General features: G+C 44.9%; 1 protein-coding gene across 7 annotated transcripts in view; it reads left to right on the top strand.

The window, feature by feature from the left end:
• rtkna (rhotekin a) overlaps positions 1–27,765 on the top strand; it is a 118,873-nt gene that overhangs the window by 53,583 nt on the left and 37,525 nt on the right. The window contains exon 1 of one of the 7 annotated variants that reach the window (XM_071404117.1): positions 23,208–23,962. The exons of the other annotated variants lie outside the window; for them this stretch is intronic. Coding sequence (XP_071260218.1) covers positions 23,930–23,962 — 33 coding nt within the window. The 5' untranslated portion in view covers positions 23,208–23,929. Of the gene's footprint in view, positions 1–23,207; positions 23,963–27,765 lie in introns of those variants that run through there. 7 annotated transcript variants of the gene reach the window in all.

A 27,765-nucleotide genomic window follows, 5' to 3' on the forward strand; every position in this document is an offset into this window, starting at 1 on the left:
TGTACCGGTTGCTACTCTCAACAATAATCCACTGTAGGTGGAATACCCTGTACTATTAAAGGGATACTTTTGTTTCCTTGACCTTTTCACAATGGTACGGTGTCACCACAGGACCACTGGTGTTACCTACATGGTTAATGTTGGTACGTGGTGTATTGGTGGGACGTGATTAATAAACATGTTCCATAATGTAGACTAACAAGACTGATATGAAGGCTGTCCTTGCTGGTCCTGGTATGCTGAGGACTAGGCCATCATGTATTTAGGAGGTCAACTCTGTTTTTGTTGATTTACTTGTTGATTTATTGGTTGTTTACTTGGTTTAAGACCCAGAAGAGTAAAAGTGATGGTGTTTGCTCAAAGCTACTACAAAGGTCCATCCACCCGTTCATTCCTCCATTCATCCAACCATGCACCCATCCATTCATTCATTAATTCACGTCCAGTCAGCAGGGAGATCCAGGGTCTCCTCTCCCAGTGTTGGTTCAGCTGTCAGGTTGAGGAAGTAGCTTAAATGATCCCAGATCTGCCTTCCACACAGGTGTGCCTAGCCATCCCAGATAAGCCTTTGGTGTAGCTGGATATATTGTGTGTGTGTGTGTGTGTGTGTGTGTGTGTTAGTGCGGTTGTAGCGTTGTGTGTGTGTTAGTGCGGTTGTAGGGTTGTGTGTGGGTGTGGGTTAGTGCAGTTGTAGGGTTGTTTGTGTGTTAATGCGGGTGTGAGTGTGTGTGTGTGTTGTGTGTGTGTGTGTGTGTGTGTGTGTGGGTTAGTGCGGTTGTAGGGTTGTTTGTGTGTTAATGCGGGTGTGAGTGTGTGTGTGTGTTTGTGTGTGTGTGTGTGTGTGTGTGTGTGTGTGCGGTTGTTTGTGTGTTAGTGGTGTGTGAGTGCAGTTGTGCGGTTGTGTGTGTGAGTGCGGTTGTGTGTGTGAGTGCGGTTGTGTGTGTGTGTGTGTGTGTGTGTGTGCGCGGTTGTTTGTAGGTTAGTGCGGTTGAAGGGCTGTGTGTGTAAGTGTGTGTTTGTGTGTGTGTGTGTGTGTGTGTGTGTGTGTGTGTGTGTGTGTGTGTGTGTGTGTGTGTGTGTGTGTGTGTGTGTGTGTGTGTGTGAATTAGTGCGTGTGTGTTAGTGCGGTTGTAGGGTTGTTTGTGTGTGTGAGGTTGGTTGTGTGTGCGAGTGCGGTTGTGTGTGTGTGTGTCTGTGAGAGAGTGCGGGTGTGTGTAAGAGTGCGGTGTTGTGTGTGTGTGTGTGTGTGTGTGTTAGTGCGGTTGTGTGTGTGGGTGTTCGTGCAATTGTGCGGTTGTGTTTGTGCGGTTGTGTTTGTGCAGTTGTGTGTTTGTGCGGTTGTGTGTGTGTTTGTGCGGTTGTGTGTGGAGAGTGCGGTTGTAGGGTTGTGTGTTTGCAGTAAGTAAGCCTTCAGTCTATACAGAATCCTGTTGTTATGGTGAGGGCCACTACGTGTGTGGATCCTGATCTCTCTGGGTTCTATCATAATGGGACTCAGTCAAAGACCCAGATGTAAAGACGGTCTCTTTCTGTCGTTGTATGTCTGTCTGTCTTTGCAACTGTGCCCTGCATGGCTGTCGCACCGCAGTTGTGCCCTGCAGTTGTGGAGAGGGAGTGGGCATGGGGATAGGCGGTAGAGAAAGGGGGCATTGTGTATGGTCACCCACGCCCCCGCTGGCCCCAGCTTGGGTCCTGGTGTGGTTAGGACTAGGAGCAAGCCTGCCCTCTGTGTGCTCAGGAACCAGTGAAATGCCTTGACTTGAGCCAGCTTCCTTTTGAAAGACACCAGTCAGGAGCCAGGAGGGTGCAGGAGGAGACAGCCAGCCAGCCAAGCAACAGCCTAGCAACAGCCCCCTCCCCCAGGCCTCACTTTCTCTGCCCTCTTTCTCCCTGCTGCCCACTCTGTCCTTTCACTCTAACATCCTACTCTGTCCTCCCATGCACTCTCTCTAACATCATGTTTAACTCCCTCTGTTCTCATTCACACTCTGTTTTACCACTCTCTACCTTGTCCTCTCTCTCTCTCTTCCTTCTCTTCTTCTCTACTCAGCTAACACAGCTCACTAAGACGTAGCCATCTGGCATGATAAGATGGACAGCAATACAGAGCCAGAGTATATCTCAGCTTGATTCATGTTGTGACTGAGCAGGAAGTAGTCAAAAACCACTGCGTAAATTGTTAACAACCATGCCCAAGAGGAGAAATTAAAAATGTTGTATTCCATCGTAAAAACACAAGTCCTAAAAACTTCTGAAGATACTCTGGAGATGCAGCTGGCTGTGTGTGTTGTTTTTACAGATGTCGGCTGTCTTTTAATGTATATTGTCTGTGAAAAGCGTTTCTTGATAGTGTATTTGTTTGTGCTTATAAACTTTTGTTTTAATTTGTCCACGTTGATGTAATGTACATATGTGGTTATTCTTTTTGTGTACTTTTGAGATTACAGTATTTGTACATGAATATAAGTGTGTGTGTCTATTGTTTACAAGATAATTGTGTCAAGGAGTGTTGTGATTCTGTTCTATGTGAGTATACCACAGAATCCAAACCGGCTTCACGCGTGCGCCATCGTGCATACATTCATTTTGTCCCCCCACACCAAACGCGATCCCGACACGCAGGTTAAAATATCAAAACAAACTCTGAACCAATGACATTAATTTGGGGACAGGTCGAAAAGCATTAAACATGTATGGCTAGTTAGCTTGCACTTGCTAGCTAATTTGTCCTATTTAGCTAGCTTGCTGTTACTAGCTAATTTGTCCTGGGATATAAATCAAATCAAATCAAGTTTATTTTATATAGCCCTTCGTACATCAGCTAATATCTCGAAGTGCTGTACAGAAACCCAGCCTAAAACCCCAAACAGCAAGCAATGCAGGTGTAGAAGCACGGTGGCTAGGAAAAACTCCCTAGAAAGGCCAAAACCTAGGAAGAAACCTAGAGAGGAACCAGGCTGAGGGGTGGCCAGTCCTCTTCTGGCTGTGCCGGGTGGAGATTATAACAGAACTATGCCAAGATGTTCAAAATGTTCATAAGTGACAAGCATGGTCAAATAATAATCAAGAATAATTTTCAGTTGGCTTTTCATAGCCGATCATTAAGAGTTGAAAATAGCAGGTCTGGGACAGGTGGCGGTTCCATAACCGCAGGCAGAACAGTTGAAACTGGAATAGCAGCAAGGCCAGGTGGACTGGATATAAACATTGAGTTGTTATTTTACCTGAAATGCACAAGGTCCTCCACTCCGACAATTAATCCACACATAAAACGGCCAACCGAATCATTTCTAGTCATCTTTCCTCCTTCCAGGCTTTTTCATTTTTGAAATTATATGGTGATTGGCATCTACACTTTTACCACGACAACTGGCAAAACATTTCGTCTTTCAATCACCCACGTGGGTATAACCAATGAGGAGATGGCACGTGGGTACCTGCTTCTATAAACCAATGAGGAGATGGGAGAGGCAGGACTTTCAGGGCGATCTGCGTCAGAAATAGAAAGGAGTTATTTTAGCAGATACCTTGGCATAGCAGATGCTCCTTGGCGCACGCTAGCAGTGTGGGTGCAATAATTGAATAACATGGATTTCTACATTTATTTTGCGACGCTCGCACATGCGACGTGTCTGGTCTGGTCAGCATGTTAGTGTATTTTTACAGGATCCATGTACATTTATCTGCGTCTGTGGGGATTGATACGTGTCGTCCTTTTGTGTGTGTGTGTGTGTGTGTGTGTGTGTGTGTGTGTGTGTGTGTGTGTGTGTGTGTGTGTGTGTATTAGCCTGTCCATTTCAGTTATTGTATATGTGCATATAGTTATGGTAGGCACTCTGTCTTTAAGAAGCCAGTGTTAGGACGGGAAGGTGGAGTCTAATTTATAAGTGCTGCCCTCTCTCTCTCTCTCTCTCTTCCTTCCTTCCTTCCTTCCTTCCCTCCCCCGGGACCAAATAAACAAACACTTATCACCATCAAAACAAACAATTCACTGCTGGATATTCCCCTGAAGTGGCTAGCGCAGACATCCTTGTGACTCAGATAATTATGTTGCTGGGACAGATTGCTGAGGTGTGTGTGTGTGTAGTGGAAGCATGTGTCAGGCTGTGAAATTGAATCGCGCCTCACCACAGGAGTGTGTGTGTATGTGCAGGATGCCACTGCAGAACTACACATTGTCTCTCCTAGCAAGAGTTGAAGGCCGCTGTACTTCTGAGTCTGGGCAGGAGAGAAACTCTGTCAATGTTCGTAAATTACTCTAAACCCTACCAGTCGCTTTGAGCTCAAGTGGCCCAATTCTATGGCTTTCATTATTTTGATTCTGCAAGGCAGTTTATTAGGTTCACGGAAATGGATCGCTCTTACAGACAGTGAGTCACGTGGCCGTGCCTTGCTATATACAGTGGCGTGAGAAAGTATTCACCCCCTTGGCATTTTTCCTATTTTGTTGCCTTACAACCTGGAATTAAAATTTATTTTTTGGGGGGGTTGTATCATTTGATTGACACAACATGCCTACCACTTTGAAGATGCAAAATATGTTTTTTATTGTGAAACAAACAATAAATAACACAAACTGAAAACTTGAGCGTGCATAAGTATTCACCCCCACAAAGTTAATACTTTGTAGAGCCACCTTTTGCAGCAATTACAGCTGCAAGTCTCTTGGGGTATGTCTCTATAAGCTTGGCACATCTAGCCACTGGGATTTTTGCCAATTTTTCAAGGCAAAACTGCTCCAGCTCCTTCAAGTTGGATGGGTTCTGCTGGTGTACAGCAATCTTTAAGTCATACTACAGATTTTCAATTGGATTGAGGTCTGGGATTTGACTAGGCCATTCCAAGACATTTAAACCACTCGAGTGTTGCTTTAGCAGTATGCTTAGAGTCATTGTCCTGCTGGAAGGTGAACCTCTGTCCCAGTCTCAAATCTCTGGAAGACTGAAACAGGTTTCCCTCAAGAATTTCCCTGTATTTAGCACCATCCATCATTCCTTCAATTCTGAACAGTTTCCCAGTCGCTGCCGATGAAAAAGATCCCCACAGCATGATGCTGCCACCACCATGCTTCACTGTGGGGATAGTGTTCTTGGGGTGATGAGAGGTGTTGGGTTTGCACCAGACATAGCGTTTTCTTTGATGGCCAAATGCTCAATTTTAGTCTCATCTGACCAGAGTACTTTCTTCCATATGTTTTGGGAGTCTCCCACATGCCTTTATTTTTTTCTTTAAACAATGGCTTTTTTTCTGGCCACTCTTCCGTAAGGCCCAGCTCTTTGGAGTGTACGGCTTAAAATGGTCCTATGGACAGATACTCCAATCTCCGCTGTGGAGCTTTGCAGCTCCTTCAGGGTTATCTTCGGTCTCTTTGTTGCCTCTCTGATTAATGCCCTCCTTGCCTGGTCCGTGAGTTTTGGTGGGTGACCCTATCTTGGCAGGTTTGTTGTGGTGCCATATTCTTTCAATTTTTTTTATAATGGATGTAATGGTGCTCCGTGGGATGTTCAAAATTTCTGATATTTTTTTTATAACACAACCCTGATCTGTACTTCTCCACAACTTTGTCCCTGACCTGTTTGGAGAGCTCCTTGGTCTTCATTGTGCTGCTTGCTTGGTGGTGCCCCTTGCTTAGTGGTTTTGCAGACTCTGGGGCCTTTCAGAACAGGTGTGTATATATACTGAGATCATGTGACACTTAGATTGCACACAGGTGGACTTTATTTAACTAATTATGTGACTTCTGAAGGTAATTGGTTGCATCAGATCTTATTTAGGGGTTTCATAGCAAAGGGGTGAATACATATGCATGCACCACTTTTCCGTTTTAAATTTTTTCATTTCACTTCACCAATTTGGACTATTTTGTGTATGGCCATTACCTGAAATCCAAATAAAAATCAATTTAAATTACAGGTTGTAATGCAACAAAATAGGAAAAACGCCAGAGGGGGATGAATATTTTTGCAAGGCACTGTAAAGCAGGCATACCGGCATCCAGTTACTGTTTGAGTGAACGTTGGGCAAAACGAGTGACCTAAGCAACTTTGAATGTGGTATGATCGTCAGTGCCGGGCGCGCCGGATCCAGTATCTCAGAAACGGACGCAATCCTGCGCTTTTCATGCACGACAGTGTCTCGGGTCGGCGGCAGTCCTGTGGGCGAAAACAGCTAGGCTAATCGAGAAGATACTGAACTTTAATTAATTGGCGTGCAGATTCAGGGAGTTAACTCCAGATGCCTCCAATTTTAGATTCCGGTTTGGCTCTCAGCTAGATCAAATCAAATGTATTTATATAGCCCTTCTTACATTGGCTGATATATCAAAATGCTGTACAGAAACCCAGCCTAAAACCCCAAACAGCAAGCAATACAGGTGTAGAAGCACGGATGTCCTCTGTTGGGCTTAAACATCTTCACATTTGCGGCAAAAAATGTGATTAATACACAGAGTATACCAAACATTAGGAACACCTTCCTAATATTGAGTTGCACCCCCTCCTTTTTCCCTGAGAACAGCCTCAATTTGTCAGGGTATGGACTCTACATGGTGTCAGAACCGTTCCACAGGGATGCTGGCCCATGTCGACTCAAATGCTTCCCCCAGTTGTCAAGATGACTGGATGTCCTTTGGTTGGTGGACCATTCTTGATACACACAGGAAACTGTTGAGCATGAAAAACCCAGCAGCGTTGCAGTTCTTGACACAAACCGGTGCGCCTGACACCTACTACCATACCCCGTTCAAAGGCACTTAAATATTTTGTCTATATATATATATATATATCCTCTGAATGGCATACTAACACAATCCATGTCTCAATTTGTCTTTCACCTAGATTCACCTGGTGAATGTTTTGTATACTCAGTGTATGTATGTTTCAACACAATTTCCCTAGGTCAAAGCAAATATAGTACGCTGCTCTTCGTGCCTCTCAAACTAAGCTATTGCAGTCTTAGGATACCTGGTAGTAAGGTTATACTGGAGGGTCTAACTGATGCCTGTTGATGGGTAGATACAGTTGAAGTCGGAAGTTTACATACACCTTAGCCAAATACATTTAAACTCAGTTTTTCACAATTCCTGACATTTAATCCAAGTAAAAATTCCCTCTCTTAGGTCAGTTAGGATCACCACTTTATTTTAAGAATGTGAAATGTCAGAATAATAGTAGAGTGATTTAAGCTTTTATTTCCTTCATCACATTCCCAGTGGGTCAGAAGTTTACATACACTCAATTAATGTTTGGTAGCATTGCCTTTAATTTGTTTAACTTGGGTCAAATGTTTCGGGTTGCCTTCCACAAGCTTCCCACAATAAATTGTGTGAATTTTGGCCCATTCCTCCTGGCAGAGCTGGTGTCACTGAGTCAGGTTTGTAGGCCACCTTGCTCGCACACGCTTTTTCAATTCTGCCCACAAAATTTCTATAGGATTGAGGTCAGAGCTTTATGATAGCCACTCCAATATCTTGACTTTGTTGTACATTTTGCCACAACTTTGGAAGTATGCATGGGGTCATTGTCCATTTGGAAGACCCATTTGCGACCAAGCTTTAACTTCCTGACTGATGTCTTGAGATGTTGCTTCAATATATCCACATAATTTTCCTGCCTTATGATGCCATCTATTTTGTGAAGTGCACCAGTCCCTCCTGCAGAAAAGTACCCCCACAACATGATGCTGCCACCCCCGTGCTTCACGGTTGGGATGTTTTTCTTCGGCTTGCAAGCCTCCCCCTTTTTACTCCAAACATAGCGATGGTCATTATGGCCAAACAGATCTAATTTTCTTTCATCAGATCAGAGGACATTTCTCCAAAAAGTATGATCTTTGTCCCCATGTGCAGTTGCGAACCGTAGTATGGCTTTTTTATGGCGGTTTTGGAGCAGTGGCTTCTTCCTTGCGGAGCGGCCTTTCAGGTTATGTCGATATAGGACTAGTTTTACTGTGGATATAGATACTTTTGTACCTGTTTCCTCCAGTATCTTCACATGGTCCTTTGCTGCTGTTATGGGATTGATTTGCACTTTTCACACCAAAGTACTTACATCTCTGGGAGACAGAACGCGTCTCCTTCCTGACCGGTATCATCAAATCAAATCAAATGTATTTATATAGCCCTTCTTACATCAGCTGATATCTCAAACTGCTGTACAGAAACCCAGCCTAAAACCCCAAACAGCAAGCAATGCAGGTGTAGAAGCATGGTGGCTAGGAAAAACTCCCTAGAAAGGCCAAAACCTAGGAAGAAACCTAGAGAGGAACCAGGCTATGAGGGGTGGCCAGTCCTCTTCTGGCTGTGCCGGGTGGAGATTATAACAGAACATGGCCAAGATGTTCAAATGTTCATAAATGACCAGCATTGTCAAATAATAATAATCACAGTAGTTGTCGAGGGTGCAGCAAGTCAGCACCTCAGGAGTAAATGTCAGTTGGCTTTTCATAGCCGATCATTAAGAGTATCTCTACCGCTCCTGCAGTCTCTAGAGAGTTGAAAACAGCAGGTCTGGGACAGGTAGCACGTCCGGTGAACAGGTCAGGGTTCCATAGCCGCAGGCAGAACAGTTGAAACTGGAGCAGCAGCACAGCCAGGTGGACTGGGGACATCAAGGAGTCATCATGCCAGGTAGTCCTGAGGCATGGTCCTAGGGCTCAGGTCCTCCGAGAGAGAGAAAGAAAGAGAGAATTAGAGAGAGCATACTTATGTTCACACAGGACACCGGATAAGACAGGAGAAGTACTCCAGATATAACAAACTGACCCTAGCCCCCCGACACAAACTACTGCATCATAAATACTGGAGGCTGAGACAGGAGGGGTCAGGAGACACTGTGGCCCCATCCGATGATACCCCCGGACGGGGCCAAACAGGAAGGATATAACCCCACCCACTTTGCCAAAGCACAGCCACAACACCACTAGAGGGATATCTTCAACCACCAACTTACCATCCTGAGACAAGGCCGAGTATAGCCCACAAAGATCTCCGCCACGGCACAACCCAAGGGGGGGCGCCAACCCAGACAGGAAGATCACGTCAGTGACTCAACCCACTCAAGTGATGCACCCCTCCTAGGGACGGCATGGAAGAGCACCAGTAAGCCAGTGACTCAGCCCCTGTAATAGGGTTAGAGGCAGAGAACGGCTGCGTGGTCCCATGGTGTTTATACTTGTGTACTATTGTTTGTACAGATGAACGTGGTACCTTCAGGCGTTTGGAAATTGCTCCCAAGGATGAACCAGACTTGTGGAGGTCTACAATTCTTTTTCTGAGGTCTTGGCAGATTTCTTTTGATTTTCCCATGATGTCAAGCAAAGAGGCACAGAGTTTGAAGGTAGGCCTTGAAATACATCCACAGATACACCTCCAATTGACTCAATTTTTTTTTTTTTTTTTTTATTTTATTTAACCTTTATTTAACCAGGTAGGCAAATTGAGAACACGTTCTCATTTACAATTGCGACCTGGCCAAGATAAAGCAAAGCAGTTCGACACATACAACAACACATAGTTACACATGGAGTAAAACAAACATATAGTCAATAATACAGTGAAAAAAAAAATAAGTCTATATACAATGTGAGCAAGTGAGGTGAGATAAGGGAGGTGAAGGCAAACAAATATATGTATAAATAAATAAAAATATAAAAAGGCCATGGAGGCGAAGTGAGTACAACACAGCAAGTAAAATAAAAACAAAAAAAACACTGGAATGGTTGGTTTGCAGTGGAAGAAAGTGCAAAGTAGAGACAGAAATAATGGGGTGCAAAGGAGCAAAATAAATTAATAAATAAATACAGTAGGTAAAGAGGTAGTTGTTTGGGCTAAATTGTAGATGGGTTATGTACAGGTGCAGTAATCTATGAGCTGCTCTGACAGCTGGTGCTTAAAGCTAGTGAGGGAGATAGGTGTTTCCAGTTTCAGAGATTTTTGTAGTTCGTTCCAGTCATTGGCAGCAGAGAACTGGAAGGAGAGGCGTCCAAAGGAAGAATTGGTTTTGGGGGTGACTAGAGAGATATACCTGCTGGAGCGCGTGCTACAGGTAGGTGCTGCTATGGTGACCAGCGAGCTGAGATAAGGGGGGACTTTACCTAGCAGGGTCTTGTAGATGACCTGGAACCAGTGGGTTTGGCGACGAGTATGAAGCGAGGGCCAGCCAACGAGAGTGTACAGGTCGCAGTGGTGGGTAGTATATGGGGCTTTGGTGACAAAACGGATGGCACTGTGATAGACTGCATCCAATTTATTGAGTAGGGTTTTGGAGGCTATTTTGTAAATGACATCACCGAAGTCGAGGATTGGTAGGATGGTCAGTTTTACAAGGGTATGTTTGGCAGCATGAGTAAAGGATGCTTTGTTGCGGAATAGGAAGCCAATTCTAGATTTGACTTTGGATTGGAGATGTTTGATGTGAGTCTGGAAGGAGAGTTTACAGTCTAACCAGACACCTAGGTATTTGTAGTTGTCCACATATTCTAAGTCAGAGCCGTCCAAAGTAGTGATGTTGGACAGGCGGGCAGGAGCAGGCAGCGATCGGTTGAAGAGCATGCATTTGGTTTTACTTGTATTTAAGAGCAGTTGGAGGCCACGGAAGGAGAGTTGTATGGCATTGAAGCTCGCCTGGAGGGTTGTTAACACAGTGTCAAAAGAAGGGCCAGAAGTATACAGAATAGTGTCGTCTGCGTAGAGGTGGATCAGAGAATCACCAGCAGCAAGAGCGACATCATTGATGTAAACAGAGAAGAGAGTCGGTCCAAGAATTGAACCCTGTGGCACCCCCATAGAGACTGCCAGAGGCCCGGACAACAGACCCTCCGATTTGACACACTGAACTCGATCAGAGAAGTAGTTGGTGAACCAGGCGAGGCAATCATTAGAGAAACCAAGGCTGTCGAGTCTGCCAATGAGGATGTGGTGATTGACAGAGTCAAAGGCCTTGGCCAGGTCAATGAATACGGCTGCACAGTATTGTTTCCTATCGATGGCGGTTACGATATCGTTTATGACCTTGAGCGTGGCTGAGGTGCACCCATGACCAGCTCTGAAACCAGATTGCATAGCGGAGAAGGTGTGGTGGGATTCGAAATGGTCGGTAATCTGTTTGTTGACTTGGCTTTCGAAGACCTTAGAAAGGCAGGGTAGGATAGATATAGGTCTGTAGCAGTTAGGGTCAAGGGTGTCCCCCCCTTTGAAGAGGGGGATAACCGCAGCTGCTTTCCAATCTTTGGGGATCTCAGACGACACGAAAGAGAGGTTGAAGAGGCTAGTAATAGGGGTGGCAACAATTTCAGCAGATAGTTTTAGAAAGAAAGGGTCCAGATTATCTAGCCCGGCTGATTTGTAAGGGTCCAGATTTTGCAGCTCATTTAGAACATCAGCTGACTGTATTTGGGAGAAAGAGAAATGGGGAAGGCTTGGGCGAGTAGCAGAGGGGAGGGCAGTGCTGTTGTCCGGGGTAGGGGTAGCCAGGTGGAAAGCATGGCCAGCCGTAGAAAAATGCTTATTGAAATTCTCAATTATAGTGGATTTGTCGGTGATGTCAATTAGCCTATCAGAATCTTCTTAAGCCATGACATCATTTTCTGGATTTTTCCAATCTGTTTAAAGGCACAGTCAACTTAGTGTATGTAAACTTCTGACCCACTGGAATTATGATACAGTGAATTATAAGTGAAATAATTTGTTTGTAAACAATTGTTGGAAAAATTACTTGTGTCGTGCACAAAGTAGATGTCCTAACCGACTTGCCAAAACTATAGTTTGTTAACAAGAAATTTGTGGAGTGGTTGAAAAGGAGTTTTAATGACTCCAACCTAAGTGTATGTAAAGTTCCGACTTCAACTGTAGATGGCTGTGTGGAGACCTTTACTTTAGGTGTAAATCCCCTGAAAGGACTGTGGGAGCTGGGACTGGGTCAGAGGCTCTGGTCTGGACTGAGGTGTGCTGGCTGGGCTTGACTGGGCTTGACTGGGTTTGACTGGGCTGGCTGGGCATGATTTGACTGGAATGGGCTGGGCCGGCTACTGAAAGAGGCCTCTGTTGTTTAGCAAGGTGCTGAGAGGCCCGGACAGCCTGTTCGCCCCTCTGCCTCCGGAAGATGTCGTCAGCGGAACAAACCCTCAGACAGGGTGATGTTATTCAACCCCCCTACCCACAAGCTCTCGATTAGGGGTCACTAGTACAGGGACAGAAGGAGTGGGGGTCTGGGGTGTTGAAACAGTGCCCTTTTTTAAGTTGGCTGACTTTGACTCTGGGATGGCTTCCCATAAGGCTGTCTGCCTGTTATGTTGTGGAGCTCTTTTCTCCTGCACATGTTAGCTCTCTCTCTCTCTCTCTCCCCTTGCTCTTGCCCCCTCGGTCTCTTTCTCACTCTCTCTCTTTCTCTGTCCTCTTTTCTTCTTTCTCTCTCTCTCTGCACAATAGCCTTTCCCAGTGAAGAAGCAGAATGCCACACTCTTCCTCCAGCAGGGGGGGGTGTCTAATCTTGACTGGGAGACGTAAAGGCTAAGCTAGTTTACTGTAGTGGTGCAGGCCTTTTCATTGGCCCTTGGAAGCACACAGCTCACTCCTCATCGGCTGGCCACTTGTCTGTCCCAGAGACCCTTTGTTAACCCCTGCTCAGCCAAGCCCCCCTCAGACAATGTGTCATTGGTCAGTGTGTCAGAACACCGGTCATGTTCGTAGATAATGTTTGTGTCAGGGACACTTAGGCTGAACTTAAGCCCCTTGACCCCACTGTTGTTGACCACGGCTGTCTTGTAATGCCTGTTGCTGTGAGAATCTAGAAGGATCCATCTAAACCACGTGTCAAAATCATTCCACGGAGGTGCCGAGTGTCTGCAGGTTCTCTCCTCCCTTGCACTTGATGGATGAATTTAGGTCACTAATTAGTAAGGAACTCCCCTCACCTGGTAGTCTAGGTCTTAATTGAAAGGAAAAAGAAAAAGCAGCAGACTAAACAGTAGTCTTCATGTTTTACAATAGTTGAATAATGTCAAGACGTGTCACGCTGGTGTAAAGGATTTGGAGACAGGCGCAGGAATATACATTATCTGGGTTTTTAATACACCCAAAACAAACACGTATACAAAACACTGGGATGTTCCCAAACAAAAGAGTGAGGGTAAACCTCGCAGCACAGGCTGAGACAACGCATAGGTACTCACACGACCAACGGACATGGGAACAATAATCGACAGCCCAATGGGGAAACTAAGGGCACATTTACACAAACACAATCTGTGAGGAATTGGAACGACACAGTTCAGGGCAGCCTAGAAGGCCGGTGAAGTCGACCTCCGGGACTGGTGAACAGAATGAGCAGCAGTACCGGAGGGATCCATGACGGCATGTCTGTCATTCTGGAAAATGTCATTTTCACTTCTTGCAGTCCAGGGGAACAGTTGAAAACCAAAACCTCCCATTTTGTTAAATAAACCCAACACAGCCTGTCATGTGCTGTTCTGACTGATGGTCCAATTTACTCGACAGTTAGTACACTCAGGCCATTTCCTGACCGAAACGTTCCCCTGCCTCTAGGAAGGAAATAGGCCACGTCATCATGTCTCAAGCCCAAATACAAAAACAATGAATATCTAACAAAAACAAAATCTCTCAAAAATAGGAGAGAAAGTACCACGAGCATACAGCATTTGAGACAGAATGGTGGATGGATGGACGGACAGACCGTGATGTGTATGACGAGGAAGTAAGATTAGAAGGGATCTCCAGGGATTAACTGCTCACAGGAAAAGAGATGGTTGTTTGTTTGGCAAAGTGTTTATTTCAGTGAGACAGCAAATAGAAAGGAAGCGGGCGTCTCAGTGGGACGCAGCTAGAGGTCAGACACATCAATGAAATGCATCCAGTGGAATGCAAGGCATCAGTCTTTGTCCCAGGTGGCATCCTGTTCCCTTTATAGTGCACTAGGGCTGCATAGGGCCATGATCAAAAGGAGTGCACCACAAAGGGAATAGGGTGCAATTTGGGACATCAAACATCTGAGCATGTATTCAGGATTGACAGTATCATAGTCATTTGGGGATTACGGTTGGGCTTTTTAAAACTCATTCTGGATCCTTAGGTTAGCCTCTTCGTTTTATCATTCACGCTGTCTGTGTGCAGTTATTTGTTTTATACATCAATTTCTCTTGTGTGTGGGCGTCTTGTTGTTGCTGGTGTTTGTGTGTGCGCGTGTGACCATGTATGGTGTCTGCTTGTTGTTGTAATTTAGTGTACGGGGAAGTGTAGTCTGTGGCCCAGGGCCCTGAGGGTAAAGTGCCCACTGCCGCCAGTCTAATCCAATAGGTCATTATCAATAAAACATAACAACAGCATTCAATTTGGCTGATGGTGGGCAAGGAGACCCCCAGCTCCGCTAAAACCATTGACAACTACATGCCGTTTTCATTCAATTGTTAAATAAATGTTATAACTAATCTGGTGTAAATATCATCACCTCTTGACGAGCATAGTCTGAACTACACATTTCAAATGCTCTGCATCTTATTGTGACGTTTTATTGATTACGACCTATTATAAACAGTTATTGTGTCTCTCGTTGTTAACCGTCTCTAATCTAAAATGCAATACAACAGCATCAGTCAGTGTTGTTGATCAGATGATGGTCCTACAGCAGATGATATTGATCAGATGATGGTCCTACAGCAGATGATATTGATCAGAGGATGGTCCTACAGCAGATGTTGACGGCTGCTTGACCACACTGCCCCTGGTTCTTAACAGTGTGGTAGTCATAACAGTACTCACAGTGAAGCGGTTACCATGACAAACCGTCGGGAGACTGCCTCCTCCACAGTCTTTAGCCGGAGGTGAAGATCTCTGTTATAGATGTAGAGATGGGTTGTGCGTGACTGTACTGTATTTGAGTGTAGTCATGCCAAACAGGCCCACTCCTCCTCCCTCCAAACCTAATTTCTTATATCTTACCATATCTTCATCTGTTTTCCATTCCACTTCTTTACTCCACCACATCTAGGGCTGTGGCAGTCGTGAAATTTTGTCAGCAGGTTATTGTCATGCAAAAGACTGCCGGTCTCACGGTAATTGGCCATTAATTAACATTACATTTACATTTACATTTAAGTCATTTAGCAGACGCTCTTATCCAGAGCGACTTACAAATTGGTGCATTCACCTTATGATATCCAGTGGAACAACCACTTTACAATAGTGCATCTAACTCTTTTAAGGGGGGGGGGTTAGAAGGATTACTTTATCCTATCCTAGGTATTCCTTAAAGAGGTGGGGTTTCAGGTGTCTCCGGAAGGTGGTGATTGACTCCGTTGACCTGGCGTCGTGAGGGAGTTTGTTCCACCATTGGGGTGCCAGAGCAGCGAACAGTTTTGACTGGGCTGAGCGGGAACTGTACTTCCTCAGAGGTAGGGAGGCGAGCAGGCCAGAGGTGGATGAACGCAGTGCCCTTGTTTGGGTGTAGGGCCTGATCAGAGCCTGAAGGTACGGAGGTGCCGTTACCCTCACAGCTCCGTAGGCAAGCACCATGGTCTTGTAGCGGATGCGAGCTTCAACTGGAAGCCAGTGGAGAGAGCGGAGGAGCGGGGTGACGTGAGAGAACTTGGGAAAGTTGAACACCAGACGGGCTGCGGCGTTCTGGATGAGTTGTAGGGGTTTAATGGCACAGGCAGGGAGCCCAGCCAACAGCGAGTTGCAGTAATCCAGACGGGAGATGACAAGTGCCTGGATTAGGACCTGCGCCGCTTCCTGCGTGAGGCAGGGTCGTACTCTGCGAATGTTGTAGAGCATGAACCTACAGGAACGGGTCACCGCCTTGATGTTAGTTGAGAACGACAGGGTGTTGTCCAGGATCACGCCAAGGTTCTTAGCACTCTGGGAGGAGGACACAATGGAGTTGTCAACCGTGATGGCGAGATCATGGAACGGGCAGTCCTTCCCCGGGAGGAAGAGCAGCTCCGTCTTGCCGAGGTTCAGCTTGAGGTGGTGATCCGTCATCCACACTGATATGTCTGCCAGACATGCAGAGATGCGATTCACTACCTGGTTATCAGAGGGGGGAAAGGAGAAGATTAATTGTGTGTCGTCTGCATAGCAATGATAGGAGAGACCATGTGAGGATATGACAGAGCCAAGTGACTTGGTGTATAGCGAGAATAGGAGAGGGCCTAGAACAGAGCCCTGGGGGACACCAGTGGTGAGAGCACGTGGTGCGGAGATTCTCGCCACGCCACCTGGTAGGAGCGACCTGTCAGGTAGGACGCAATCCAAGCGTGGGCCGCGCCGGAGATGCCCAGCTCGGAGAGGGTGGAGAGGAGGATCTGATGGTTCACAGTATCAAAGGCAGCCGATAGGTCTAGAAGGATGAGAGCAGAGGAGAGAGAGTTAGCTTTAGCAGTGCGGAGCGCCTCCGTGACACAGAGAAGAGCAGTCTCAGTTGAATGACTAGTCTTGAAACCTGACTGATTTGGATCAAGAAGGTCATTCTGAGAGAGATAGCAGGAGAGCTGGCCAAGGACGGCACGTTCAAGAGTTTTGGAGAGAAAAGAAAGAAGGGATACTGGTCTGTAGTTGTTGACATCGGAGGGATCGAGTGTAGGTTTTTTCAGAAGGGGTGCAACTCTCGCTCTCTTGAAGACGGAAGGGACGTAGCCAGCGGTCAAGGATGAGTTGATGAGCGAGGTGAGGTAAGGGAGAAGGTCTCCGGAAATGGTCTGGAGAAGAGAGGAGGGGATAGGGTCAAGCGGGCAGGTTGTTGGGCGGCCGGCCGTCACAAGACGCGAGATTTCATCTGGAGAGAGAGGGGAGAAAGAGGACAAAGCACAGGGTAGGGCAGTGTGAGCAGAACCAGCGGTGTCGTTTGACTTAGCAAACGAGGATCGGATGTCGTCGACCTTCTTTTCAAAATGGTTGACGAAGTCATCAGCAGAGAGGGAGGAGGGGGGAGGAGGGGGAGGAGGATTCAGGAGGGAGGAGAAGGTGGCAAAGAGCTTCCTAGGGTTAGAGGCAGATGCTTGGAATTTAGAGTGGTAGAAATTGGCTTTAGCAGCAGAGACAGAAGAGGAGAATGTAGAGAGGAGGGAGTGAAAGGATGCCAGGTCCGCAGGGAGGCGAGTTTTCCTCCATTTCCATGAAATGAAACATGAAAACATATAGCTTCTCCAGGCCTCCACACATACAAGCCGCGGATGCGAGCCTTTGAAACATTTCAAGTATAATAAATAAATTGAATATACACCATCACAATACATCCATTATTTATTTTAGTCAGGTCTAAAGAAACATTATGATATAAAGATAATATATTTCAGAAGAACAGAATATGAATTGGCCTACTGTAATCTGGCTATGCGCCATGCCATAGTCTGTAGGCTTGTTCATATAGGGGTCAAGATATGCTTATAAATCGCATGCTATTATTTGATTTTATAGTAAGAAGAATATAATTGAACTTAGCTGAATAAAAGAGTAAGGATATGTTTCCCATTCTGCAGCAAGAGTGCGCATATGAAGTGGCTATGTTGAGCGTGAAAGTGATCATTTGAAACAGGTCCTATATGCTAGATTTAGAGTTATTTGGCAACTTTAGTTGTGAATGATACAACCCTTAGAATGTCTTAGAAATCAAAACATACAGTAAATGGCCTAAATGATGTGACTATAGGCTATTGATGATTTGAGAAAGAAGCAGAAAAAGCTTGCGCTCTGTTCCTTGCCTCAGTCTGCACACGCAGTTCTCTCATCAAGTGATCATATTTTCACCCATCAGACTATTCTCAATTTAATCTTGTCTTTACTAATATGTGATATTCATTTCGAATGGCCCGTTATCGATTGGACAAGAACAGCGGCGGTGGGAAAAGACATGTCATCTGTTTGCACCCGAATAGCGAATGGAGGCCACTTTCCCAAGGGTTGGTTTTTCTCTCATGTCGGTAGGCTACTCCGGTTATTTCACTGCATAACCGGTGATATTCTACCCAAACGCTTTATGCCATGGACTCTCCAATTTAGGAAAACAAGTGAAATCTCTTCGGGAACATCGATAGTAACATGTTTTCACAACGAAACATTTTTAATTAAACTGACAGCCCCTCTCTCTGCACACTGGAGAATGGAATGAAGGAGAGAGGGGTGGAGATGGAATCGCATGGTGGTGAGATATTCTGTAGCTAAAGGTAATGTGTCAGCCTATTAATTATAAAAATATAAAAAGTGCCATATTACTAGGCTATTTGCACACCTGGATTGTATAATATTTTCCCATTATTCATTAAAAAAAATTCAAGTTCTATCAAGTTGATTGTTGATCATTGCTAGACAGCCATGTTCAAGTGTTGCCATAGATTTTCAAGACGATTTTATGTCAAAACTGTAACTAGGCCACTCAGGAACATTCAATGTCATCTTGGGAGGCAACTCCCTAGTACTTGCCAATGGCAATCATACCCATAACATGACACAGCCACCACCATGCTAGAAAATATAAAGTGGTACTCAGTGATGTGTTGTGTTGTGTTTGCCCCATACATAACACGGAACCCAAACCGGCTGCGAGCGGGGGCCATCGTGCGCTATCGTGCATAAATTAATTTTGACCCCCTACACCAAACGTGATCACGACACGCAGGTTAAAATATCAAAACAAACTCGGAACCAATGACATTAATTTGGGGACAGGTCGAAAGCATTAAACATGTATGGCAATTTAGCTAGTTAGCTTGCACTTGCTAGCTAATTTGTCCTATTTAGCTAGCTTACTGTTGCTAGCTAATTTGTCCTGGGATATAAACATTGAGTTGTTATTTTACCTGAAATGCACAAGGACCTCTACTCCGACAATTAATCCACACATTAAACAGCCAACCGAATCGTTTCTAGTCATCTCTCTTCCTTCCAGGCTTTTTCATCTTTGAACTTATATGGTGATCGCATCTAAACTTTCATAGTATTACCATGACAACTGGCAACAAAGTTCGTCTTCCAATCACCAACGTGGGTATAACCAATGAGGAGATGGCACGTGGGTACCTGCTTCTATAAACCAATGAGGAGATGGGAGAGGCAGGACTTTCAGCGCGATCTGTTCCAGAAATAGAAAGGAGTTCTATTTTAGCCCTTGGCGTGCGCTAGCAGTGTGGGTGCAATAATTGAATAACAAGGATTTCTACATTTATTTTTGCGACGCTCGCGCACGCGACGTGTCCAGTCTGGTCAGCATGTAAGGCTTTGTATTCAAGACAAAAAGTTAAGGATGGTTGTATCTTTGTAGTGACTGGGTGTATTGATACACCATCCAAAGCCTAATTAATGACTTCACCATGGTCAAAGGGAGATTTATTTGTACGCATTTACCAATCGGTGCCATTCTTTGCAAGGCATTGAAAAACATCCCTGGTCTTTGTGGTTGAAAGGTGTTTGAAATTCACTACTCAATTGAGAGACCTTACAGATAATTGTGTGTGTGTGTGGTACATGTTCACCATTATTGAACACGGGATGAGTCCATGCAACTTATTATGCAATTTGTTACACCTGAACTTATTCAGGCTTGCCATAACAAAGGGGTTGAATAATTATTGGATCAAGGCATTTCAGCTTTAAATGTTTTTTATTAATAAAAAAAAAAGAAATCTACCAAAGAAAATCCACTTTGACAATATGGGGTATTGTGTGTAGATCAGTTACACAAAATCTCAATTGAATCCATTTTAAACTCAGACTGTAACGCAACTAAATTTTGAAAAAGTAAAGGGTTGTGAAAACTTTCTGAAGGCACTGTAGGTAGGCTACAATGGGAAAGGGTGATAACTAGTCAGTTTTACAACTGAATGCCTTCAACTAAAATGTGACTAACGCATTTAACTCAACCCATCTGAATTAGAGAGGTGCGGGGGGCTGCCTTCATCGACATCCACGTCTTCGGCGCCCAGGGAACAGTGCGTTAACTGCCTTGCTCAGGGGCAGAACAACAGATTTTTTACCTTGTCAGCTCGGGGATTTGATCCAGCAACCTTTCGGTTACTGGCCCAACGCTCTAACCACTAACAATGAATTCCAAGACTTGTCATTAGCATGCCATGCATCTCATACTATAGCCTTTTACTGTATAAGCCATTTAATGTATGCTCATAAGTTATCACACATTATACCTATAGTGCCTATAAAGTATTAACAATCTGATTTATGCTTTCAGAAACATTGCTAGTTGAACGCTAAGAACTTGTATTTGGCAGAGCATGCAGTCGGTGTATTTGAAGCCCGTTTGTTCTCACAGTTAATTCTGTAGGCCATCCGTTTCCTCCACTCTCCTTTCCATCACCCAGGCTGCAAAACGCTTTCATCCATCCCCGGCTGACAGCACCATACGCATCAGTGCACACCAACTTCCCAGCACACCCACAAGGCGTTGCAATTTAGCCATGGCCAGGGAACAAGGAACGGCTAATGTTTTACTTATAGAGTAGGCTTGGGATAAATATACTGATTTATTTGACAAATATTATAATATATCAGTCAAAAGTTTGGACACACCTACTCATGCAAGGTTTTTTCTTTATTTGTATTATTTTCTACCTTGTAGAATAATAGTGAAGACATCAAAACTATGAAATAACACATATGGAATCATGTAGTAACCAAAAAAGTGTTGAACAAATCTAAATATATTTTAGATTCTTTAACGTAGCCACCCTTTACCTTGATGACAGCTTTGCACACTCTTGTGTAAAATACACCAGGTGCAATTTTGAAAATTTGGTTGTGCATTAGCAGTTTCTCTCTTATGTCATTCACTCAATTAGCTGATAATTAGTCATGTCAATTTTTAGATTGGTAGTTAGTTTAGCCAGATCTAAACTTGTAGTAATCGTGGCTGAATACCGACCGGGCATGCAGGGCACGTGCCCAGGGGCCTTGACCTCCAGGGGGCCCCCCTTTTTTGATTTAGTTAGTCATTTTCACTCAGATATCATATTAGCATGGCATAAGTATTGGCAAAATGTGTAGAATTGTAGGAATTTAGCTTTAAAGGCCCCCACCAGAGGGCAATGCTAACCCTATTTTGAAGTAATTCCTGTCCTATAGCGGAAATTCTTGTTTAGGTTCCACCTGCGAAGAATGACGCAGGCTGCTAATGCATATTCACGAATTGGGGGGTTGGAACGAGGGGGAGAAATAACAAGTAGGGGACTGACACCTTTCGTTGTAGCGTTCTAGCATGCTAGCCTTAACATTACCTAGCTATGTAGATATCTGTTGTTGTTATACCATATTCAAAAGATTAGCCAGGTGGCTAGGCTAGGGGTGGTTCTGGAGCTGGATTTGTAATACGCATTTAGGAAACACTTTGCCACGGATGGATAGGGGAAACCAGTACCTTTGAGTTTGGCATTTATTGTTATCTCCAAAGTTTTGGAATGTTCCAGAAATTGCGACTGCGAATATGCCTTAAGCTCCGGTAATATGGATAACTTAACTGTCTGGACTAGAGATGCTCTTTTATACATTGTAATGGACACGGTGCAACCTTGGTAGACTGCTGGCAGGCCATTTAGCTGTGCGACAGCAATGCCAAGTCAGTCCGTGCTCATGGCATGGTTCTCACAGCCAGGGGAAGGGAAATGATAGGCTACAATAACTTTGCTCATGATGCACGCCGCTAATGATATGTAACAACACCCTGAGCACATCGGGCGCGAAACAAAATACCAATACAAATGTAACAGCACAAAATAGATAATAAACAACTTTGTGGAATTTTCTTTCTTTTCATTATAAGATAGACACTTATGATTTCTAGCTGCACAAATCAAAGCAGTGGATCGTGGTCAAAACCATTCATCTTGGGGCGACGGAGGGAGCGGGGTTCCAAAATCATATCACACACAATTTTACCATTTATGAAATGGTCATATATACACTACCATTCAAAGGTTTGCGGTCACTTAAAAATGTCCTTGTTTTTGAAAGAAAAGCACATTTTCTGTCCAGTAAAATAACATAAAATTGATCAGAAATAGAGTGTAGACATTGTTAATGTTGTACATGACTATTGTAACTGGAAACGGCAGATTTTTAATGGAATATCTACACAGGTGTGCAGAGGCCCATTATCAGCAACCATCACTCCTGTGTTCCAATGGCACGTTGTGTTAGCTAATCCAAGTTGATCATTTTAAAAGGCTAATTGATCACAGAAAATACTTTTGCAATTATGTTAGCACAGCTGAAAACTGTTGTTCTGATTAAAGAAGCAATACAACTGGCCTTCTTTAGACTGAGTATCTGGAGCATCAGCATTTGTGGGTTCGATTACAGGCTCAAAATGGCCAGAAACAAATAACTTTCTTCTGAAACTCGGCAGTCTATTCTTGTTCTGGGAAATGAAGGCTATTTCATGCGAGAAATTGCCAAGAAACTGAAGATCTCATACAACGCTGTGTAATACTACCTTCACAGAGGAGTGGGAGGCCCCAGTGCACAACTGAGCAAGAGGACAAGTACATTAGCGTGTCTAGTTTGAGAAACAGACTCCTCACAAGTCTTCAACTAGCAGCTTAATTAAATAGTACCCGCAAAACACCAGTCTCAAAGTCAACAGTGAAGAGGCGACTTCAGGATGCTGGCCTTCTAGGCAGAGTTGCAAAGATAAAATCCATATCTCAGACTGACCAATGAAAAGAAAAGATTAAGATGGGCAAAAGAACACAGACACTGGACAGAGGAACTCTGCCTAGAAGGCCAGCAACCCGGAGTCGCCTCTTCACTGTTGACGTTGAGACTGGTGTTTTGCAGGTAGTGACCCCAAACTTTTGAACGGTAGTGTATATTTTATATAATTGCAAGAAATGTACTTTGAAATTTACATTTTTCTCTCCACCGTCAAGAGATGGCCCACTAAAAAATTGTATGCAAGGTGGGGGGCTCCCCAACCAAATCTCGGTTAGGGCCCCCAAAAGGCTAGAGCCAGCCCTGCATGTAAAACATTTACTATTTGGTATTTTATATTTGCTTATTGCGCACAGTATTGAGGCAAAATGTTGTCACAGATGATAGTCAATTTAATATTTTCCAAACATACCTCAGATTATCCTTTATTTAAACAGAGTCCAGGCAATGACCGTTTCAGACCCTCACAGGCACCGACTGTCACACAGTCTCCACACGGTAAACTAACGATGATGTAATCTTGAAACGTTATTTGCTTGAGCAATGGAAATTCGGCGAGGATAGAGAAAAGAGGGGGAGGAGGAAGGGATTTAGCAGGGATTTGTGTTACAGTACTGTCGTGGCACAGTAAGCCTAGCTGTGGACTCATGCGCTGTAAGAAAACAACGTACCTTTGCTTTAACACAGGCGATTTGAGTCATATGGGATCTGTCACTATTTCAAAACCACTGTGGAATAGGACGCACATGCATTGTATTTATTTTGGATATCATTTTCCATAGTGGGCAGCTATAGCCACAGTCAGCAACGGATTTGACAGACGCGAAACCTTATACTAAAACCTTGCTCCCGCCTGCTTTCTCGGGTGTGCACACCCGCCTCTTCAGCCACCTCCCCCGATGGTCCTCCCTGCGGCCAGTCTATACCCGCCCGGTGCTGGAGAGCGAGTCGGAGGGGCTAGCCTACTGATGACAGCGCAGAGATGAGCTTGGGCAGATGAATGCCACATTCACCACTGGTCCTGCGCGAGCCAGGGATATCCGGTTTTGGTGGACGGACTATAGTGATCACACAACACACTGCAGTGGGCTACATACAACCTTTCTGAAGATACTTGGATATTCTGTAAATTGATTGATTTATGTATGTCTTGAGGAATCTGTTTTCTGGGTGTGCGGGTTGTTTGGGACGTTGCGTGTAACCTGTTAGGCTGTTGCGTAAGCGTGTTGCCGGTTTGGAGACTTGAAGAGTGTACATCTTTCAATCATGGCCGGCATGAATAACTCAAACAATCAGCAGGTAAGTGTGCTGGCTTTACGTTGATCTAAGTAAATAGGTAATTTATTTTTTCATAGGTGTTTCTAGTGGTAATGTTGACATGCTTTAATTTAGAGACTATTTGATCTAGGCTACATAGGAATTGTGCGTCCTTCTGCCATAAAATCATCACAACAGTCTGTCATGACATAAATACATGTGACAAGTCCACTTGTAGTAGCTCATTGTACAGCAGGGAAAGTACATTGTTAAAAGTCGTGCCATTTTTATGGCGAAACCCTGTGGGGACAAGGAGAGCGCATGACATACTGTATGCCATCATGACCATGAACGAACAGTTCTCTGTGGTGACATTGAACGCATGCTAGATTATTCTCTACAAATTGACATTAGTCAAAGACACACACATTCTTTGGCTGTGGCATAGCTCTCATCTGGTTGAGTCACAGGGTAGATGGGGTGTGATTTGGGATAGTCTGATGTTCTGTGGGACATTAGGAGACATTGTCTTTCAACTTCTGAGAAGTGGGACAATGCAGCCACTGTGCTTTTTAATGACGTTTCAGTCATCAATACATTTCCAGAATGTGGAGAGCTTCTGTCAGAGTATTGTAGCAGTGGCCCGAATCTCTGTCCATTTCTCTGGTACCACACTGACTTTGATAAAGGACAAGATCATCTGTATTTGGACCTGTCTTATCATATACAATCTCAATGTCAACTTGTGTTGTTCTATGTGCTGGGCTCCAGGCACATGCCAGCATCACTGAAGCGCTGCTGCAGCAGACAGATGTTTGAGCCTGATGGTGTGTGACCGCTCTTATGAGGACTGTCTAGTACTCCTTCCTGTCGTGTGTGTGTGTGCGGGTGCACGCTTGTGTGCATGTTTGTTGCCTATACGGATGCGTTGTAGTCTAATATGGAAAAGGTCACTTGCGTTGTGACACAGAGGCTGCGACAGCCAGTCTCTCTTTTATTTATTTTAATTCTAGGAATCTCTCTACATCTCCATTCCCTGTCATTACTAGTCACAGAGACAGGCATACTCTTATCATTAAATCTAAAAAGGTCATCATGCTAGTTTCAGTAGAGATCTCTTTTTGCGTTAGTGTAATGATAGGCCTACAGTCTGTCTACATGTGATTCCTCTGCTTTCCACAATCAATATAGTCACTGCAGAGGAGCAGAATGCAGTAACATCCTCTCTCTCTCTCTCTCTCTCTCTCTCTCTCTCTCTCTCTCTCTCTCTCTCTCTCTCTCTCTCGTTCTCTCGTTCTCTGCTCGGCTTCAGCTGTAAAGGCCAGGACATGTTTCTTCTGTCTTTCACAAAGCTGTCATTGTGACTCTGCCTCTGGCCACCTAGGCCAGCGCAATATCATAGCTCCTGTCCTGGGGGTTAAGGACCGTGACACAGGTATGATGTTGTAGGACTCCTGTCCTGGGGGTTAAAGACTGTGACACAGGTATGATGTTGTAGGACTCCTGTCCTGGGGGTTAAGGACCGTGACACAGGTATGATGTTGTAGGACTCCTGTCCTGGGGGTTAAGGACCGTGACACAGGTATGATGTTGTAGGACTCCTGTCCTGGGGGTTAAGGACCGTGACACAGGTATGATGTTGTAGGACTCCTGTCCTGGGGGTTAAAGACTGTGACACGGGTATGATGTTGTAGGACTCCTGTCCTGGGGGTTAAGGACCGTGACACGGGTATGATGTTGTAGGACTCCTGTCCTGGGGGTTAAGGACCGTGACACGGGTATGATGTTGTAGGACTCCTGTCCTGGGGGTTAAGGACCGTGACACGGGTATGATGTTGTAGGACTCCTGTCCTGGGGGTTAAGGACCGTGACACGGGTATGATGTTGTAGGACTCCTGTCCTGGGGGTTAAGGACCGTGACACGGGTATGATGTTGTAGGACTCCTGTCCTGGGGGTTAAGGACCGTGACACGGGTATGATGTTGTAGGACTCCTGTCCTGGGGGTTAAAGACTGTGACACAGGTATGATGTTGTAGGACTCCTGTCCTGGGGGTTAAAGACTGTGACACAGGTATGATGTTGTAGTACTCCTGTCCTGGGGGTTAAAGACTGTGACACGGGTATGATGTTGTAGGACTCCTGTCCTGGGGGTTAAAGACTGTGACACGGGTATGATGTTGTAGGACTCCTGTCCTGGGGGTTAAGGACCGTGACACGGGTATGATGTTGTAGGACTCCTGTCCTGGGGGTTAAGGACCGTGACACGGGTATGATGTTGTAGGACTCCTGTCCTGGGGGTTAAGGACCGTGACACGGGTATGATGTTGTAGGACTCCTGTCCTGGGGGTTAAGGACCGTGACACGGGTATGATGTTGTAGGACTCCTGTCCTGGGGGTTAGGGACCGTGACACAGGTATGATGTTGTAGGACTCCTGTCCTGGGGGTTAAGGACCGTGACACGGGTATGATGTTGTAGGACTCACAATTCTCTAGTCGGCACTGGAGCTAGTAGGGGCCGTTTCTCTTTGTGTTTGTGTGTGTCCTTGAAGTTATTGTCGAAGGAAGAAAGTGAGAACCAGAGAGGAAGAGGAGAAGTGAGAGATTTTGGGCTCAGTGATCCCTATCTTTTCCAGCAGGTGACATATTTGAGTTTTTGCTCATAAAGCCTGGAGTTTTTGTATGGCTTATTTGCTACGTGTGGCTTATTTGATTAATGATTAGGTTCTTACGAGCGTACTGATATAGTTAGGACGCATGACATCCTGGCAACTTTGTGAAGAAAAAACAAATATAGGAGTTGTCTGGTCATCACTAGTTACCACAGCCACAAAATCATAAACCTCGCCTTTCTGCCATTTCTCTTCTCAAAATGTGATTTTAATTGTAACCTTAACCACACTGCTAACCTTATGCCTAACCTTCAATTAAGCAAAAAAAGCTAAATATTTGTTTTCATGAATTTTTAAGATACAGACAATTTTAACGTTGGCCCCTTGTGCCTTTTCTTCACATGCGTTATCTGGCCTCTCATTGGCTAGAGTGGTCCCACCTGATCTTGCCTCCTCCTGGGTGCCTTCCATTTTTGAAGACATTGCTTTTCGTTGTTAGAGCGGCCACTACAGTATCGGGTCAATGTAATTGATCATCTGTGTTGGAACCGAGCCACACACATTCCACATGCTCAGTCAATAGTGTACCCTTTTTACCTCACATTCAGACATCAAATGCATCCTTTACTCCTTTACTCACACACATATATATACACACACACACACACACACACACACACACACACACACACACACACACACACACACACACACACACACACACTGTTGCAGCTCACACAAAATAGCACTGTTCTCTGAGATGCATCCCAACCTTGACTCCTATGACTCATCTCCCTTAGTTCTCTCTGTCCTGTCTTGTTTTAAGAAGCGGCGAATCATTCTGGTTGGTTTGTCCCGATGAGCTGCAGGGTGCCTCCTACGAGCCTGTTGAGAGAGGAGATGTGGAAGAGGGATGGAGGAGAGATGGAGAGCAGTATATTTTTAGGCAGTCAAAGTGATGGATGTCTCTGCAGGGGGATAGATTTATGTGTATGTAGATAGACTCCAGCAGCCAGACAGGTAATGCAGTGTGGCAGGCATCTCTCGCAGCAGACAGGAACCAGTCACTCATTTATATAGGCTGTCTGTCAGACCCTCATATGGCCTACCTGTTTAGTGGGAGAACAGTTCACGATGATCAGTGTTACTGCTCTATGTCTGATTGAAAGGTGTGTGTGTTTTACCACAGTCCACACTTATGTCACACTGCTTTTCTTTCTCCTGCCAGATCATT

Source organism: Salvelinus alpinus, chromosome 5 (assembly GCF_045679555.1).
Source record: "Salvelinus alpinus chromosome 5, SLU_Salpinus.1, whole genome shotgun sequence".
Lineage (NCBI taxonomy): Eukaryota > Metazoa > Chordata > Actinopteri > Salmoniformes > Salmonidae > Salvelinus > Salvelinus alpinus.